Below are 19,467 nucleotides of genomic sequence, written 5' to 3' on the forward strand. Positions count from 1 at the left end.
GTTAACAAAATAACTATTATGAAAAATAAACTATTTTCAAAAACAAAAATGTTAGGAGAGTGACATTGTTTTACATTTTTGCAAAGTTCTTTACTGTCTAGTTTAATAGAAGGGAGCTGGATTCTTGCATCTGCTTTTGTATTCAACCTGTTACAATATCAATAGCATGTTGCCTCTAGAAAACTCCCTGTACACTCATACATGAATGAGATTGATAAAGGCAAGTGATGTTTTAGTATTATAAAAACAGATTTGACCTTTAATAGCCTTCAGATATTCTCAAGGATCTTCTCAGTGGTTTGAGAACCACTGTCCTAGTCTAATCTCCTTATTTTACATATAAGGACACTAGAGATTAAGAGACAAAGTGAGAAATCTGAACTTCTTCTGCAATTACCCATTATCCAATGGAAAACACAATATGAATACCAATCTCACACCTAGCACAAAAATTAACTGTGTTAGACTGAATGCTTTTAAATAAAATGGTGAATGAGCACTTGAAAAGATGTGGAACTTCACCTGCAATTAAGGAAACACGAAATCTGAACACAGAGAAATGTCATTTGACACCCACTTGATTAGCAAAATGCAAGAATTCAGTCAGTGCCAATGGTAGGACCTGTATCTGGAGAGCCCCATAAACTGCCAGTGAGGGTGAGTATTCATGAACAATTTGGTATTTTCTCAAAAATTTACATGGAGTGACTAAACCCCTCAGTTCTACTTTTCAATATGCTCTGTTGAGAAATTCTTTTTTTATTAACTTTTTTTTTCCAGTGAGGAATTCTTGTATATGGGTCTCAGGAGATGGTACAAAACTGTCCACAAGAGCACAGCTAGTTATAGCATAATAAAAACAAAACAAAAATACTAATGACTAAAAACATCCATGTATAAAACTGCCCCCTGGACCCATGAATAAACATCCATGAATAAATCACCTGGTGGGCCTCCCCGGTGGTGCAGCGGTTGAGTGCTGGGTTGCAAAGCTGCCCACAGCCTCTGCAGCTCGGGTTCGATCCCCGGCTGCTCCCCGGCCACCAGAAGAGGGTCCCACATGGCAAAAGACCTCTCCTGCCGCCCGCTGCTCCCCTCAGCAGTGTACTTCGGTCCTTCTGCCTGCTCTGCTCCCCGCTCTGGCTCTGGTGAATTCTCTCACCCTCCCGTGCTTCTGACTGTACCCAGTGCTTGTATAAATAAATAAAAATAAATCTTAAAAAAAAATTTATAAAAAAAAATAAATAAATCACCTGGAATATTATACAGTGGTGAAAATGAACAACAAGATACACAGCAACAATGTGGATAAATCTTAGAAGGGAACAAGTCAGTGTTACTTCCTGGGGTAGTTCCTGGGCTGGGTAGTTGGTTCACAGGTAGTTGCTATGTTTTATGCCTTTATCCTGCATATATATTGCATAGTATTTTTTGTGTTATTATATATTACGTTAAACATACAACTGAAAAATACAGTTATACATTACTTAATGAAAGGGAGACATTCTGAGACGTGTTGTTAGGCAATTTCATCACTGTGTGAATGTCAGAGTGTAATTAATAAACATAGATGGCATAGCCACAACACACCTAGGCTCTATGTAGAGGGCTCACCCATGGATATGCAGTCCCTTGTTGACAGACATGTTGTTAAGCAGAGCATGACTGTATAAATGTAGAGGAAAGCCTTTCATGTGGATGTCAGTTAAAAGTGTGTACATGAATGTCTGATAATGACATGATTCAAATCATGAAATGAGGTCTACACCAGTGCTCCCACATATCCCTCCCCTACCACAAGTTAAAAGGGCTCAGACGGGACTCAGTGTCATGGGCGTGACATGACATGCCTGGAATGACATTGCTCACTCCATACATGCCCCCTCCGCCCCTTATTACTCATGTGTGGTCCCCTACCCCCTCATTGCCCCGACACCAACCCATTCCCTCCCCTGCCACTCGTCAGTGACAGGGCGAGTGTACAGTGCCACAGAAGTGGGCACAACCTTTGCTGTAGAAGGGGAGGGGAGGGAGCTGTTGAGGGCTGGCATGGCATGGAACCCCTGGGATCAGGCTGTTGAGGACCCCATCCCTCCTTAGGCCATCCTCAGCAGGGACACTGAGACATAGCTGCACCTCCAGCTGGGCCTATCGTGAGCCCCCTCCAGTCAGGTGTGAACTCATGCCAAAGCAGACACCACTCACTGACAGTGGCTAAGTACTTAGAATGTGCCTACAAAGGCCAGGCACTTTTCTGGACCATGCTGCCCTCGTGAAAGTCAAGTGTAAAGGGGGGCAGAGACCAGGGCCCCCCACCACTCCACGTCGTGAGTGCAGGTAGAAAGATGCAGGGGCAGCAGGGAGATGTGCTCCAGGGCTCAGGTAAGGTTCTCCTAGGAGTGGTATGTACTAGCCTGAGGCTGAGGGAGCAGGCAGTACACAGATACGGAGGTGGGGAGCTAATGGCATGTGGAGCCAGAGGAAGAGTGCCACGAGAGGGCAGGTCCACACCCCAGGGTGGGCACAGGGCTCCGGGCTGCAGGAGAGAGATGAAGATCCTGTGCAGGATATTGGGCAGGGGGTCCTAATCAAACTAACAGGTTTGCTCTGGGAAGGTGAGGACGAAACCCCAGGCCCAGAGAAGTGAGGCAGGTGGGAGTGCAGCAGCTGAGTCCAGGGGGCAGGCTTTGGGCTAGAAGTGCAAGTCTGGGGTCACCGGGAGGGCGTGGCCAGTTATGGTGCTGCTGTTGAGAGCAGAGAAGAGGAGGACAGACAAGTGACCTTAGGCCACAGGGAGGTGGAGAGGATCTTGAGGCAAAAGTCGGTGCAGCCCAAGACCCCCCTCCTAGCCAACTTCACCAAGAGTAACAGGAGGAGGTCCCTCCCCAGTGGTCGTGAGGATGGCCTTGACATGGAGACGCCAAGTCCAGCTGGTAGGAGAAGGGGCAGCTTCGTGGGCAGGGCATGCACCTTCAAGGCAGCTTCCCCACTCTGCCTCTCACGGACCATCATTTGTTCCATCTGTGGGTAAGAGAGTGAGGCAAGAACAGTTAAAGGACTTACTGGCCTGAGGTTGTGAATCTAGACAGTCAAAAACCCCAGGATTGTGTCACTGGGAGCCAAGGCAGGGTCCTCAGGGCACACACACAGATGCTGGCAGGCCTAATGCCCTGTCTCTCTCAGGTTGGGAAACTGAGGACTAAGTCCTGGACTGGTCAGAACCACACAGGCCAGGCATTCTAGGGCTGCTGATGCCAGGACCAGACAAACAAGGTCATCACCAAGTAATGAGCTCATTCCTGAGGTCATGCAAGGTCATTACTGGATAATGAGCTGCCCCCTGCAGAGTTACCTGCCTCAGGAAGGTCTCCAGGGGCTATCTGGGTAGCCAGAACCACCGGAGGCCAGGGCTTTCTTGCAGGGCCTGGCAGGCAAGGAGTGTGCAGGGGAAGCTGTGCCCTAAGTCCAGCTCCCCCAGGGAGACCAGGCCTTTGCAGTAAGAACTAGAGTGAGTCTCTTCCCTTTCTAGTCCCTGTCAATGAGGAGCTACAAGCAGTTGAGGGGTCTAGGCGGCAGGGTCTCCCAGTGTAGACAGACTGCCTTTCAGGTGTCAGGCCTCCCTTGGCCATGGCACACCCTTAGCCTGTGCCACACTTACATCTCCTGGCCAGTAAAGACATTCTGGGCTCTGACAGGTGAGGAAACAGGCAGGGCATCACAGGTTGCCAGAGGGCCAGGAGGCAGGACAAACCAACAGAACCATTTCCTGAGCAATAACCCAAATCAAACCTGCCAGCTTATGTCCACTGGAGACCCACAAGACACCATAGCCTTTCCCTTCCCAAAAGCCCAGGCCGTGGGTTCCAGGCCCCAACCAAGCCCACTTCCTTGCCTTCCCGAGGACCAACCTGTCAGCTACTGCAGCAGGCCTGAGGTCCTTGGCCAGAGTGGAGAGAAGCTGCCCCACCCTAGACCATTAGCCCACTTCTGCTCCAGGACCAGCTCTAAGACTAACAGCCCACCCACTAAGGGGGCTGGGGAAGCAAGTCTTTTAGGGCATACCTTCCTCCCCACTCCCCACTGGAGGAAGCTCTGCCCCTGTAGCCTGCAGAGAGGGCATCTCCAGCTCCCTGCTCAGGCTTGTACTGCTCAGGCCTGTCCTGCTCCATCACCACAGAATCCACCTACTGCCAGGCCAGCTTCAGGGACCTCCAACCGCATCTCCACACACACCTTCACGGGGAGCCAGGCAAACCAGGACTTGGTGTGCTGGAGAAGAAAAAGACCCTCACTCTAATCTCTCAGGATCCAGAGGATCTGTCTCTGGATGCTCCCTGGTGATGAGAAGTGAGTTTCATCCCCTGTTCCCCTCCCTGCCCCCTCCCCCTTCTGAGGCTACCAGGACAGGTAAAACCAGCTTAGCCCTGCCTAAAGAACTCTCCCACTGCTTCCACTGCCCCCAGGCTCTGGGAGTTAAAACCTCTTTAGGTGGTTGCCAGGGCTTAACAGCAACAGTGAAGAGCGTGCTTGTCAATGAGCTAAGGAGTAGCAAGGCCTAATGGCCCATCGGGCCTGCTTGAACCTGCTCCCAGAGAGAGGGCTGGCCTGAATGCACAGAGCTAGGCGAGGACAGCCCCAAGAGTTTGATTTCCTACAGACACAGCTGGCCGCCCCCCAGCACTGGCATAGAACCCCTTCCCTGCCTCCTTTCAGCTCCTATGTGCAGGGAACTGCAGGGCAGCCTGGGCTATGAGGAGCTCAGGCCTGTGTGCAGCCCACCCCTGCCTCCAGCAGCTCTGCCCCTGCTTCTTGCCCTGTCCCTTCAGAAGGGACTACAGCCATCTCTGCTCTCTCCGATTCTCCAGCTTATGCCTTGCCCTCTATGAAGCTCAGCCAGGTCACCAGGACCTACTTCTCAGCCCCCACCACACTTGGCCTCAAGGGCTCAGGGTTGTGCTGATCACACCTGCCTGCTGCCCTTCCCCAGCATAGCTGCTGCCCTTCTCCAGGCCTTTCAGGGCACCCAGGGCTCCCTTCCTACTCTACGCTTGCTCCAGTGCAATCCAGCTTTATGGTGGCTTTGGGCTCCTCTAGTGAGCTGTGACCCCACATCTGCAGCCCCTGCAGGACCCTGAACCCCTCACTGCAAAGGCTTTGTTGTATGGCAGCTCCTCCACCAACCTGGTGAGAGACAGTGTAACATGCAGTGCAGCCTCTCTCCATCCACCTCTGTATCACCGTCCTGGAGCTCACATCCATACCCATGGTCTGCACCCTCTCCGGCCCCTCTTAACTCCCCTCTTGCATCTTAAGGGCTTCCCTTATCTCACTGGGGAGGTTGAGAGAGAGCTGAGTCCTGGGTTGCAACGCCTTGCTCCAGCAGTCCTGGGGAGGGAGCCAGGGCTCTTTTGTCAGCAGTATTTTAATTATTGGGGAGGGGGGTTGGTTAACGAGGCTCTAGGGATCAGCAGAGCCAGATGCTAGAAGTTCCAGTGGGGCGGGTGACTCAGCAGGCATGGGGGAGTCTGAGGGGTTGACAGCATGCCAAATTCTTACTGCCCCCCAACTTCCAGAGCACCAGGCAACAGCAAACAAATGAGTGAATGGATAAATGTGGGGCTCAGGTTTCTTTACAGTGGCCTGAGGCCAGGGCTGCCAGAGACATAGCTTGCTCTCTCACACAGAGCTACATGGACCACTAGGCCCCCGCAAGCCCAGGGGACACAGGTCCCAGCGGTTGTCTTACCAGCCTGGATCCATGTCAGGCCCTCCCTTCCCACAATTTATTGGGGAGGCCCCAGGGCACCCAGAGTCCTAACTAGCCCCTGGGGTACAATGAGAACAACATGCTGGATGGGGGGACACAGCCCTCCAGAGGGGCCCACAGTATACTGCCCAGGTTCCTGTGACCAGCATGGGCAGCATGAGGGCACCTGGGTGAGAAAGAAGGGGATACAGTGGCAAGAGGCTCCCACAGAAGGTGAGAAGGTGCCTGGGACAAAAAAATCCAGCAGGGATGGTGATGAGAGCTGAGGAGGTGGACTGGGTGAATTCGTTGGGGGTAGGGGGAAGGCAGCTCCACCCAGACTCTGGGCCTAGATTCATTCGCCCATCACCTCCACCCAACATTAGGCATGTTGGGGACCCAGTCTCGGGGACCCTACCATGGATTCTGGTGGACAGAGAACATAGAACCACTCAATATCACTGTGAGGATGGCCGTGTATTGCGGGAGGTCTGAGTTACCTGCTGGGGGTGGGTGGTCAAGGAAGGCTGCTCTACTAAGCAGGATAAGAGGGAGGTATCAGGCAATTGGGGGGGGTGATGGGGTCATCCTAGAAGGAGAAATAGCCTATGCCACAGCCCAGCGGGGTGAAGAAGGTCGTTAGCTAGAGGAAGCTAAAGAAAACGTGGGGACACACTGTGAGCGCTGCGAGCCCCCCACGGCCTCCTGAGGTTAGGTGCACAGTGGAGAGCAACCAAGATCCGGGAGGCAGCGGGAGTGCAAGTGCCCATGACCAGGATTCCTGCAGCTGTGAGGCATGTCCTGGACTGCGCCTCTGAAGGAGAGTCTGAGCCAGTGAGGATGCTGCAGGCTCCATGTCACCTGCCATCTGACTTTTACAGGTAGTGGTAGGGAATACAGGATGTGAATTCAGTTCCTGACCCGGCCGGGGCCTGGGTTTCGCTCCACACACCCTGTCACCTCTGCTTAGAAGCCAGTTCAACTCCATGTTGCAACCCCCAGACAGAGTGGTCCCAGCGGGCAAGTCTTAAACATTCAGGCCTGCTGGCCTCACCACTTGGAGTGCCCTGGGGGCTGCATCTCCCCGAGCAGCCTTGCCAGGGTTCCTCGGGCCCCAGGCTCGATCCCCCAGGCCTCCCTCGTTCCCACAGCCGTCCCGGGTGCCCTCTCCACGGCTGGTCCCCCGGGTCCCACCGGTCGCTAGGCTGCGGCCTGGGGCTCCGGGCCAGGTGGCGCGCGGGTGGCTGCGGCAGTGCCGGTCCCGGTGCAAATGGCGGCGGCTCCCGGGCGCTCGTGGGTCCAGGCGCGCAGCGCGTACGGTGCCAGCGAGGCTCTGCGGCGCGCGGGGGCGCGGGGGCGGGACCACGGGCCGCAGCCCAACGGGCCGGTCTCTGAAGAAGTCCGTGCCCCGGGCCGCCTGGCTCGCCTGCGGGGGCAGCTCCGGGCCGAGGCGGCGGCGCGCGCGGACGGGCCCCGGCTGCTGCGGCTGGTGGAGCGCGCGGCGGCCGGGGCCGGGGCCGGCGAGGCGGGGCCGGGAGAGCGGGCCGCCGCGCGCAGCAGCGGGTCCGTGTGCTCGGTGTGCGGGGAGCCGCGCGGCGGGGCCACCTACCCCGCGGGCGTCTTGGAGGTGAGCGAGCGGCGGCTGCAGGAGGGCCTGGCGGCTGTGCGCGCCGAGCTGGGCGCGGGGCTCGAGGCGCTGCGCGCGGAGCTCCGGGCTGAGCTGGAAGCCCTGCGCGCTCTGCTGCCGGCCCCGCCCCCGCCGCTGCCCGCCCGCCGCGAGCCCCGCGCCCCTCTCCGCGCCGCGCCCCGCGGCCAGGCCCTGCTGCGGGCGCTCGGCACCGTGAACGCCCTGACCGCGGTGTCCGGGCCTCCCGACGACGCCCCGAACGGCCCAGCAGACGGAAGCGCGAACCGGGCCCCGGGCCGGAAGAACTTCAAGAAGACGCCGGTGCCGTCCGGGGCCCTGCAGGGCGGCGGGGATTGAAGGAGACGGAGCCGGGCTGCTCAGAGGCCAGATTCTGGAGGCGCCGCGGCTGGGCGAGTGGACAGACCCTCCCCTCTCGTGGAGCGGCTTGGAGCGAATCTCGACACCGCCAGTGAGTGCTCCGGGATTGCGGTGTGAGGCGCGGGATGGGCAGAGGCTGAGGGAGCGTGGCTGACCGAGAGGCTCGGCGATCACCGCTGGACACTGGGTCTGGGCTGCAGGAGAGGGGGCGTCCCTTCTGGCCTTAGAGCTGGGTGTGACTCTGAGCCACAGGCAAGTCAGCTCGGCAGGGCAGCAGGGAGAGCCCAAGGGCCTGCCACCGCAGGAATCCACAGCCTCGCGGGAGGGGATGCAGGGTTGGTTGGTTCTTTTTCTTTAAGAGTCTTGGGGAGAAGGCAGGGCCTACATGCACTGGAGTAGAGGGTGAGCCCTACGCACCAAGCAACAGACACCAGGAAACCGAGCTGCTGGGACATTGTCATCTGGACACAGCATCACTCAGGACGGCAGCCAGACCCCGGCCAGCTTCACCCCACAGTGACCCGCTCACTGGAGAGGACTGCGTGACAGCACATCTCTTCAGTGTTCCTTGGGCTCTTAAGTTTTGCTTTGAATAGTGACACCAAAGGACACTTACACCTTAACTTAGCCTCACCACAGGCAGTCACCTGGACATGAGTGTCTCCACAAAGTGTCTCCCTACCCTCAGATGCCATAGTCTCACTTCCCGGAGTGTTACCTAGACAGCCCCTTCACCAGCTGACCCTCTCACCAAGACACACCCAACCAGTGCAGCATGTAGCAAAGCCTGGAACCAGCAGCTTCTCTCTGCCTGGCCTTGGGGAAAGTACCTGTATCATCATTTAATCACACACCTTTCCTTGGGTCAGCTTATTTTTAAATAAAATGTACAAACTTAGACTTTAGTAGGTGGTATTTCTAAGGCTTGCTAGCTTTTTCCTTCCATCCAACCAGGGGACTTCAGACAGAAATGTAGCCTGGGAGGGCACCCTGCCCTCTGAGAGTGATCTGCTGGAAGTCCAGGGACTCTGGATGGGGGTCTGAGGCTGGCTGTGGTGAGGTGGGGGAAGGGACTTAGGACCTCTGGGTTGTGTGGCCACACCCACTGAGTCCTCATACTTGCTTCTGTGGGAGAGGCAGTGCGCCCAGTCACACCCACTCCCCCATGCCCAACCCCCAACCATAAAAGACCAGCGTCTCTCTGCATCATTTATTTTGTGAAATGATGTCTCATCTGGGTCCTGGGCACCCTGCCAGAGCCCATCGGGCTAACAGGGCAAGATGGGGGTGGGGGACAGGCCTGCCATATGGATGGAAGCACCAGGAGAGGCCAAGATGTGCCCAGAGATGGGCTGCTTTGGGCAGTTCTCTGTGAGTGGTGGGGGGGCAGGGGCAAACCAGGTGGGGCAACCTGAAGATAAGAGGATGGTGGGGAAGGAGGGAGGAGGGCAGCAGCACTCAGGGAAGGGCTGGCAGCCTCACATGCCTGCCCAATTGTTAGCACATCCATGAAGACTGTCCAGAGCACCATAGGTTCTCAGTGGGCATAACCAGGGACCCGGATGAGCAGTAGTAGTAGTAGGCAAGGCCCAGCATGCCAGGCAGCAGTGAGGCCAGAAGGAAGTTGTAAGCCAGATTCAAAGAAACTGCTGGGCAGTGGCAGGGAGACAGAATTGGTTCTGACTTCTTTGTGGCCCAATACACCCCAGCTGGGGGGCCACACAGGGGCTCCTCACTGGGTTCTTCAGTTCCAACATAAGGGTGGAGAAGTCTGAGTTCACTTCTGGGAGGGGATCCAAGTGAGAAGGGCTCTGAGCAGGGGAGTCTTCAAAGGGGAGGACTCTAAGAAGGGTCCTGGGGAGAGTAGGCTCCCAGTGGGGGAATCTGGGAGACCTGTTGGGGTAGGGTCACCCACAGTTACCTGCAGATCAATGACGTCCTACTGGCCCAATCTTCTCACAGAACTATTTAAATTCTATAAACCTTGTAAATCCCCAGTTCCTTCCCCCACACACCCCCTGGGACTCCCCAGACCACCCTGATCATTGTGCAGACCTCCTCGGAGCTGTTTCTGGGAGGCAGGAGTCACATAGCTCCTCCCTCTCACTGACAGGAGTCATGTGGCACTTTTTTTTTAAAAAAAAGATTTATTTTATTTATGCATACAAGAGCTGGGGTACAGGCCAGAGGTGTGGGGGGTGAAAGGATTCACCAGAGACAGAGTAGGGAAAAGAACAGGCAGATTGGCCAAAGTACACTGCTGAGAGGAGCAGTGGGCGAGGCAGGAGCGGTCTGCTACACCATGTGGGTTGCTCCCTGGCCGGCCAGGGGATCGAACTTGTGCTGCAGAGGCTGTGGCATGTGGCACTCCTGTCAACAGCGTGGCCAGCACTGTCAGTCCACCAGGGTGACCTTGTGTACCCCCCCAGGCCCTGGGACATGTCATGTGGACCACATGTCTGTGGGGAGGCATAGACTTAGGGAGGTGTCCAGCTCCCTTGCCCCTAGCCTTCATGGGGCATTCCCCTCTACCCCACACCAGAGCCCACCTCCGTGGGGTGGTTGTGCCAGCTGTGTTGTGCCCTAAGCCTCTTCCCCGGATCCTCCCCGATGCAAGTATAGCTGCAGTGCCCAGTAGGCAGGGGCAGCCCTGTGTCCCATGTCTCTAAGTAGCTCTGTGGGCCAGTGTCCTTGTAGGGGCAGCACTTAAGGTGAGAGCATGACACCCTTGATCTCCCCCATCCACCCACCTCTTGCTGTTAGGCCACAGGGCGTGCTGCTGAGTTCTGACTGCCACCCCTGTGTGACTGTGGGGGTTATGACTACTCTGCGGGTCCTGCTGATGTGAGATAGTTGATTTCTGGCCAACTCTGGGGTGATGGAGGCCATTAATAGGATTCCTGGCCCCTGTTGCGGGTATCTTGATCACTGTGTTGAGTCACTTGGGGAGATTTTGATTCGTACATGGGTCTGATCCTTATGTAGAAGTTCTTAACCCACCGTGAGGGTCAATGACATTGTGGAGGTTCCTGACCCCCTGAGTGAGTCCTGTATGTTGACCCCTGTATGTCATCTCATCTCCAGTGGGAGGCTCTAAACCCTGTGTGTGTTCCTACCTCCTTCAGGGGGTAACTGTCCCTATCTGTGGGGAGTCCTGACTCCAGATTACTGACCCTTAGAGCCATCATTCTCCAGGGCCCATGGACCTGGAGGTGCTGAGTCATAGCCTGGGAGGAGGTGTCCACAGCAGGGTGCCACTGGACCAGGGAAAGGTGGGTGTTGATATGGGTCTGGGCTGAAACCCCACAGGCAAGGGCCATCTCCTTCCAGTAGGTGAGTCTGGGATCTGTAGGGTGGACTTGAGGATACAGAGAGGAAGGGGGCCCCTCCCTCTCACACATAGTCAGAGAAGAGCCCAGACTCAGAAAATCCTACCCCCTACCCCCCGCCCCAACACCTGGACAGATCACCACTGGCAATGCTCTCCCTCCCCAACCTGGCCTGGTCACAATGCTTGCAACACTATCACAAAGGCAGGTACCACACAGGTCACACTCTGACATAGTCACCTGCAGACCGCCCAAGAGGGAAGTAGGGTGGAAGGATCTGTTCCCTGGCAGTTACCCACCCAGCTGGGGACCTCTAGGACCTGCTCACACATGGGCCAGCTACACTGACAGGCTTAGAGGCCCAGCCTGATTCAAGCAGGTTGGTACACATAGCAGGACTGGAGGTCACAGTAGTCATGGATCCTGACATGCCTTAGAGGGCAGTCACATGTGTGCTGCCTAGTACCCATCACTGCAGCCCATTCTGTGCCTCCTCTGCAGAGAAGCATGGTGTGTAGACCTCCTTCTGGGCACACTTGCAGCACTGTCTGGTGACCATGGGAAACACACTGAGTCCATGCACCCTGACATTGTCCTCACCTCACTTTGAGTCTGGCCAAGTAGCAGCAGTAAGCGCCTGAGGATAGTGGGCAGTGGGCTGAGTCCAGCACAGATCCCTCTCCCCTATAGCTATAACCCCAGTATCTCCTCCCCCACAGAAACCCTCAGTGGCAGGACTTAAGGGGGAATGGCCAGAGAGGGTGGGTTTGAGCTCAGATGGGCAGTCTTGGTGCTTACTCTTTGGGGCCACACGTCACGAGCGGCACAGCGAAGGCGAGTGCCAGCCTCGAGAAACATGGTGCAGCAGTGGCTGCAGCTGGGGAGGAGTGGAAAGGGTGGTGGGCAAGGTGGCCAGCAAGGCTGCTGTTTACCTCTTAGTGAGGGCTGGGCAGGGCTAAGAACCCAGGACCTGTGGGCTCTAGGGCTGGCCACCACTAGGGGGCAGTGCCCAGTAAAGGTCTGGAACAGGGAAGGTGGAGTTGCCAACTCTAGATCACAAACCCAGGGCCGCAATGTGGCTGTGGCTGCAACAACCACCAGCATTTACCTAAGTGTGACGCTTTACAGATACCCTCAAATAAGCCTAGGGGCCGGTTTTATGACTTGAGACTATGAAACAAAGGCTGGGGCCCAGGAAGGGCTGTGAAGCCACCTGCAAGGATGGACGTTCAAGAGGGAAGGCACCCTGGATTCTAGTGTCCTTGATTTGTAGACTGCAGTGGGGAAGGCTCAGTGAAGGTGGGTCTTGGGCCTTCAAGATCATAGCCTCCCTCCTATTTGTGCCTCCCACCACCCAGCCAGTGTGAGAGGAGCCCTGCCCTAGGCCACCCCTCTTCACAGCAGCAGACTTTAGGCTGTGGTCTGAGTCCATGTGCTCTGCTTCTCCACCCCTTAAGAGTGGCCAGGAGAAAAAGTACTCTGTCTGGAAAGGACTCTGTATCCACACACTTTAAGTAAGCACAACTGGGCAGGCAGGTTTTGGAAACTGCAATACGGGTACATCTGTATCAGCTTTACTTAAATCGCAAGTGAGTGCCAAGGCTCTTTCAACCTTGAGGGAGACAGCCTCTAACCTGTGGAGCACTGTCCCTGGTGCTGAACTCACTCAAGGCAACCGGCACCACTGTTCAGCAGATGTGTTTAGAGATGAGGGGCCACCTCCTTAAAGTTCCTAGTCCTGCCAAGGGACTCACTAATTCCTTTCCTAGCCACAGTCCTTGGTGATCTGGCGGTGGAGCACACTGGCCAGGAGGATGGGTTAAGAAGGCAAAGCTGAGGCCCACCCAAGGCTGAATCCTTCAGCATCACAAAGTGGGAGACTGGGAAGGACAACTGCTGGAGAATAGGGGACTTTTCTCAGAGCCCCTCAGCTGCCTCTGGCTTCCACAGATGGATGGTACCACTACTCAGTCCACCCATTTGTGACCTGGCCCCAACTTGGCTGGAGCCTCCCACTCCTGCTTTGGTCACACCAAGGAATCTGCACACCTCTTCCAGAACACAAGTTTATTTGGCATTTGGATGAAATGGTTCTCACAGCATCTTAAGAAAAAGATTAGTGCCAACCCAACCAAAAATAAACCCAAACTAAAAACCCTTAGTGAAAACGTAACAAACAGGCATTGAGACAATGCACAGTATTTACTCCCCCCGCCCCCCAGGCAGGTCCGGGGCCTAGTGTGCATGGAGTGCGCAGGGCCCAGTCTCTCACAAGGGCACAAGGCTCAGCCAGGGCTGGCCTCTGGATTCTCATCAGACCGTGGAGCACAATCAGATCTTACAAAGAGGGTGTCTGGACTGGAGGCTGAGGACAGCTAGAGTCTCTCCAGTTTTCCTGTCACAATCACCCTCCAGCAGAGCTCAGGTCCCAAGCAGCAAGTGAGGGTGTGGAGCGGTGCGGTACACAGCACTTCTGCGCAGCCCAAGGGAGTCAGCTGAGAGGCCCTGGACAGACACCCAGTCTCCAGAAGCAGCCCCATCCTCTGCCTGCTGCAGGTCATGCCTCCTTCAGTGCCTTCCACACACCTCACTGTCCCTGCAGTCCTTCAGTCCCCAAGGAAGTCAACCCCCATCCCACACATTTGGTGCCAGCTGCCCTGTCCTGTACTCACAGTTCTGAAGCCTGGGGCAGAGGAAAGGGAGCTAGGACGGACCCTGGACTATCAGGGACAGACCCCGCTGAAGCTCCCCCGGGGTGGATACTCCAAAGCAGGCACACTTGGGACCCTGCCCTGGCACCAACAAAGCCTCTAGTGGCTGCTTCAGAACTTAGCTGCCCTGCACCCAGCACCCTGGAGGCTCAACATGCCTCCCACTTTGTTTTCAGTAGCCAACACGGAGCACACATGCCCAGGATGCCATTTTTAAAGGAGTGTCACTTCAGCAAAGAGTGTGTGGCCTGCTAGGCATGGGCAGCCCCATAGCACTCTGGCTCCCATGATTATTAGGCCCAGAGGCAGTTAAATGACAAAACTCACCTCCGGCCAGTTTTGGGGATGAAAGTCACGTCTGCTGGGGCAATTCAAGAATCTTACTCCATACCGGAAGAACAAAATGGGTTTCCAACCAGAATGTGAGAACTCACTTAGAACTGAATGAGCTCTGTTACCACAGAGCAGCACAGAACACCCATGTCAAGTCAGCTCTCCCCTCACTGCATCTGGTCTGGAAAAGCCACTGGGCTCTGCAGAAGCACAGACCTGGCCTCGCCTTAGTGCCATAGCTGACCCAGGACAGTGGAGCCCCATAGCCGAGTTCCTGCATCCAAGTTCCTGTGCACCACCATCACCTGCAAACACTGGACACATACATACAAACACAGACACACAAAAGATGCAGACATTCAACGTAGAAAAGATACGAATGTGCTAAAAATCGCACAGAACCTGCGTAATCTCCAAACCTCAGAAATGCTAAAAGCCCTGTGTCAGGAGATAAGACCTCTGCCCAGGAGCAGGCAACAGGGTCCCTCAATCAAAAGGCCCCGGGGCAGGATATCCAGCACCCCCAAGCTGCTGGGGAGGACAGGAAGGAGCATGCGGCCTCCAGCAAGTGGCTCCAACGGTGGCGGTGGTGTGCAAGAAGTGGACTTTCAGGGGATGGACACAGCCCAGGAGGATAATTTCAGCTACCCCTCCCCCCCCCCAAGAAACAATCCTTATGGCACAAAGTGGGGAGGGGGCAGGCCAGGCCCAGGGCAAGCTCAACAGGAGGTGGGCTGTAGAGTGTAGCAGACAGGAGACAACACAGTCCCCAGAGCCCCAGCAGACAGTCCAGGGCCAGGACACGCATGCCTGGCCAAGGGCCCCAGCCCAACTCCAGTTGTCTCTGGGGGAGCCATGCACAGCAATGCTGGGGAGAAAGTGGATGGGGTGGGGCCAGGTCTCCTAGCACAGAACTGGGCTTTGCAGAGTCCAGCTGGAAAGATGGAGTATAGAGTTCAACCTCCTTCTGACCTGCATCAGAGCTGGATGTCTGGTACCACAGCCACAGCCCCCAGTCCAGGAAGGGTCACCCTGAATGTTCACAGCTGGACCTGTGGGGGCCATCCCCAGAGCAGCCACGGGAAGAGACCCATGGCCCAGAAAATACTGACAGTGCACACACAATCCAGCACTGGCAGCAGCCCTCCTGTGCAGGGGCCAGTGAAGCACCCCACGGCAGCCCGCACTCCAGTAGCCCTGGGCTCAGTGACTGGTCAGCAGGCCCTTCCGGAGGGTGTACTTCAGTGAGCAGCCCACCAAAGCCCCTGCCTGTGCCCACAGTGCCTCCTTTGTTCCCTACTTTTGAAACGTGTGGTCTGAATAAACTTAGTCACTCTGCCATTTAAAAAGTAAAAGACAGTGTGACCCAAGCTCTGTATGTTTTTGAAGCCCTCAAGGAGACTTCGTGCAGGTGTTCACTCGCTTGGGAGACAAGCAGGTGTACTGTTACCACTGTGGGTGGGAGGGCAGCAATGCAGCTGGGTCCAGGCTCTTTCAGGGGCCCTCAAGTCTCTCGTGTGGAATCAGTGTCTTGTAAACAGCAGACAGGTGCTCCCCACCCAGGGGGCTGCAGGCCAGGCCATCTTTATACCATGGTGTTGAGGGGATTGCGGCTATGGCGGCTGCCCCCTGGCAGCACCTCTGTGGCTGGCGTGTTCCCACTCTGGGTTGGGTCAGGGGGTACAAGCAGGGCGCTGCTGCTGTCAGTCGAGTCTTCCAGGTCTGCCAGAGATGTCCCTGGGGGCAGAGACTGCTCCAGGTGCTGGGGCAATGCATCTTCACCTCCACCATCCCCTGTAGCTGGTGGGCTGGCCTCTGCTGGCTCAAAGGCATCATCATCTGCAGGAGGAGACAGAGGGGTGTCAGCAGGGTAGGGGGTCCTGTTTGGGGGAAGAGGGTGGGCTGGATGTAAGTGGGAAACACTCCTACCTGAATGGTCCCACTGCTGCTGTATGTATGTGGGGGGCAGTTGTGAGCAAAGCACAGTGTGTGGTGGGACATGCTTTGACAAGGTCGCCAGAATCAAGAAGATGGGGAGAAACCCTCTTAGACTTAGTGGGGGTCAAAGCAGGCCTGATGTGGTATTAGGGAGATTCCAGGCTGGGGTAGGCAGGTGACAAGAGTGTGCATGGCCCCTGGAGCAGGAGCCTGGCCAAGGGCCCCAGCTGGAATATGGGGATGAAGCAGGAGACAGAACTAGCATAGGCATCTCCCCAAAGCATGTAGGTGTCTGCAGAGAGCTTGGGTGTGAGGAAGGCTTTCTGGAAGTTCACTGATATCAGCATGCCCGCTCCTCATTACCACAGAGGAGCTTTTCTCTGAAAGCTCAGGGCACGGGACCCCAGGCCCCAGGACCCTAGCTTCAGCATTCTGCTGGCCTGCCCTAGGAAACATTTGCTCCCCTGCAGCCTAGTCCATTGAGTTGGACCTGCAACCCCCCGCCCCCTAATGGCATCCTTTGCAGGAAGCTCTTTCTATCCTGGCTCCTTTGACAGCAGTGTTCCAAGGACAGGGGTTAAACCGAAGTCTTTTCAGCCTTGCAGGTGACACAAGAGGGATTAGCTGATCAAATAAACAAACAGAAACAGTCTCTGGATGCCCACTCTACTCCGGTGTGTGAGCAAGTAAGGCACTGTGGGCCTGTGTGGAACTGCCCACGATGGAGACCAGCTGTGTGCTTGTGTGTGGTGGAGCACGTGGGGACATCCACAATGCACACCAGGAGCAATGGGGGAGGCGCTGGCACCCCTTGTTTGCTGCATGCTTGGGGAGAAATGATTTCCCACAATATCGCAGGCAACAGACTCATGGCCTCACGACACAGAACCAGCACTTTCTTCCCACTTCAGAAATGCCTCCCAACATGAGGCACTGTCACAATAGTGTCTCTTCAGGGGCCTCCCTGGTGGCGCAAGGGGTTATGTCTCAGCACCATGAAGCTATCTGCAGCTACTGCAGCATGAGGTCGATCCCTAGCCAGCCAGGGAGCTAACCCACATGGCACAGCAGACCTCTGCTGTCTCGCCTGCTGCTCCCCTCAGCAGTGTTTTCAGTCAGTCTGCCTGTTCTGATCCCCACTCTGTCTCTGGTGAATCCTCTCACTCCCTATGTACCTCTGGCCTGTACCCCAGTTCTTGTATGCACAAATAAATAAATCTTTAAAAAAAAACCAAAACTATAGTGTTTCTTCAGCTCACCAGATGTGCACACGTGTCTTACAGGCCTGGGGCTGGCTCTGGGTGGACCCGGCACCTATAGCTCTGGGCCAGCCTGGTCTCCATGACCACCAGTGCCTGTTTTCCAGATCTGCAGAGAGTCCTGCTGAGGCTGCCCCGAGGGCCGCTCACTAACAAGTGTTCATGGGAGAGAGACAAGAGGCAGGGTGACTGCCGGTAGTCATTCACATATGCAACCCTGGGAAGGACTGCCTACTGATGGTGCAGAGGAAAACCAAAGAGAAAGCAGAAAGCTGGAAAAAAGTGGAGGTTTACAGTCCTGCGGTCCCACATGCTAGGTGGATGATGATATGCTGCCCCCTCTCCCCAGGGGAAGCACCTGCAGGGTCATAGAACACGCTGTCCGGGTTGATGGAGGCCTCATAGGGTGGTGGCGGGTCATCAGGCTGGTCGAGATCTGGGTACTTGTAAGCAGTGTATGGAGGCGGAGGGTCATGGAAGTGAAAGGTTCCACCTTCTCCATCATCAGAAAGATGTAGCGGTGTGAGGCCTGTGCCAAACCCATCTGGACCGTAATCAAAGCCAGGAATCCTCCGGCCCAGGTTGAAGTGGTGCACTGGGCAATTGAAAGAGAGAAGCAACAGAGCCATGTCACTCAAAGAAGGCAGCATAGCTCTTGAGCCAGAACCCTCCCCTCTTCCAAAGCTGGACCAACCACCCCAGGCCAAGGGTGCTAGTCATTCCGTGTGTCAGTCCTGTGCCCACCTATCTACTCAAGAGTTCTGTCTCCTACCCAGGTCCCCACTTTCAGGGCATTGCTAGCCCTCACCCACATGTAACCTGTCATGAAATCCTGCTACTTCTGCTCAAGTCTCCAACTATGCGTTTCTTTAACCCATAACAGCATTGGGGCTTGCCTAGCTGACAGACTGAGGAGAACTGAGGGTCTCAGGGGGAATCTTGCTGGCCCAGATGAGAACAGGACTGCAATAATGTGGGGCTTTCACCTAACCAGGCCCCCTGGGAAGCACCTACGGTCCCCATAGCAGCAGATGCAGTCCCCCAGCATTTTTGCCACCTTGATTCTGAATCCTCTCCACTGGTGTGCACTTGCCCCAGCCCTAACCACATGGGACTGAGCAGGGGATCCCTGGCCTGCTCACGAAGACAGGAGTAACTTCAGAAGCTCCATCAGGGACATGGGCCACTGCAGAGAGGCTTCTGGAGGACCTGGCCCACTGTGAAAGAACTCAGCTGGGGTGGGTGAGACACACGCTCTAAGTGGTCTAACCCAACTACAGGTGTCCACACTTCTCTGGCAAGTTATCTCCTGGCTGGAGGCCTACACTCAGGTCCAAGCCATAGGAAAGGATAACATCACTGACTGAACGCATGTGGTTGCAATTCCTGCTTGGGGCAAGGGTGAAGCGCCCAGGGAGCTGGCACAGTGGCTACACCCCTTGCTCCACATGCCCGTGGTGTCTCATTCCTGGCTGCTCCAGTGATCCAGGTGCGTGCTCAGCCCAGAAGCAGATGACCAAGTGGGGTGGAATGCCAAGGCATGTTTTGTCAATGTCTTATTTCTTCCCTACCCTGCTCCTGCTCCCACCTGAAGGGTGACAGCCTGGGGTGGGGCCTCCAGTTTGAGGGTAGGCACTCACAGTTTGCCCCGATCAGGGACTCGATGCGTTCCCGGCGCCTCTGGCGCAGCCGGTGGACCATGAAAAGGAGCAGTGACAGGATGAGGAAAGAGGAGATGCAGCTAACGATCAGACGCATCCCACTGGCCATGGAGTCAAACAGGCTGTTGCCATCTGTCACAAGGAGAGGAAGGAGACCTGCCATTCTTGGAAAAGATCCTGATCCCCAGGTGCTTAGCACTGCAAGACCACCATGACCCTCCACCACTAGGCCAGACACATGGACAAGGCACATTTGTTTCCTGAGTTCTTACACCGAACAATGTCTTAGAATAGTGGCAGAAATAAAAGAGCTCAAAATCAAGAATGCTATGGAGAAAAGGAGAAAAGCCTAACAAGGGTCAGAAGAAATGATCCCCTGTGACGGCCCCCTGCTCCAGGGTGCACAGGGGCCCTCCCCCCAGCTCTCTGGACTGGGTAACTCAGCACTTCCTTTGACAAGCTCCAGGCCTAGGCGGAATGCCACG

At 55.7% G+C, this 19,467-nt stretch overlaps 2 protein-coding genes across 7 annotated transcripts in view; one reads left to right on the plus strand and one right to left on the minus strand.

Moving 5' to 3' along the window:
• The first annotated feature begins 7,016 nt into the window (after positions 1-7,016).
• Positions 7,017-8,646, plus strand: LOC129145068 (protein FAM246C). Its single transcript, XM_054690682.1, has 2 exons — positions 7,017-7,842; positions 8,111-8,646. The coding sequence occupies exon 1, from the start codon at positions 7,017-7,019 to the stop codon at positions 7,728-7,730; it is 714 nt and encodes a 237-aa protein (XP_054546657.1). The 3' UTR covers positions 7,731-7,842; positions 8,111-8,646.
• A 1,268-nt stretch (positions 8,647-9,914) lies between these two features.
• DGCR2 (DiGeorge syndrome critical region gene 2) overlaps positions 9,915-19,467 on the minus strand; it is an 81,270-nt gene continuing 71,717 nt past the window's right edge. For all 6 annotated transcript variants that reach the window (XM_054690468.1, XM_054690469.1, XM_054690467.1 and 3 more), the window contains 3 exons: positions 18,962-19,114; positions 17,680-17,916; positions 9,915-15,963 (listed from right to left, as the gene is read on the minus strand). In XM_054690468.1, coding sequence (XP_054546443.1) covers positions 15,710-15,963; positions 17,680-17,916; positions 18,962-19,114 — 644 coding nt within the window. In that variant the 3' untranslated portion in view covers positions 9,915-15,709. The remainder of the gene's footprint in view (positions 15,964-17,679; positions 17,917-18,961; positions 19,115-19,467) is intronic.

The sequence above is a fragment of the Talpa occidentalis genome, unplaced genomic scaffold (assembly GCF_014898055.3).
Source record: "Talpa occidentalis isolate TD23 unplaced genomic scaffold, MPIMG_talOcc4v2.1 talOcc4.8, whole genome shotgun sequence".
Classification (NCBI taxonomy): domain Eukaryota; kingdom Metazoa; phylum Chordata; class Mammalia; order Eulipotyphla; family Talpidae; genus Talpa; species Talpa occidentalis.

What these genes read in the sequence shown, in the direction of transcription:
- LOC129145068 (XM_054690682.1), top strand. Translation starts at nt 7,017, where the DNA reads ATGGCGGCGGCTCCCGGGCGCTCGTGGGTCCAGGCGCGCAGCGCGTAC.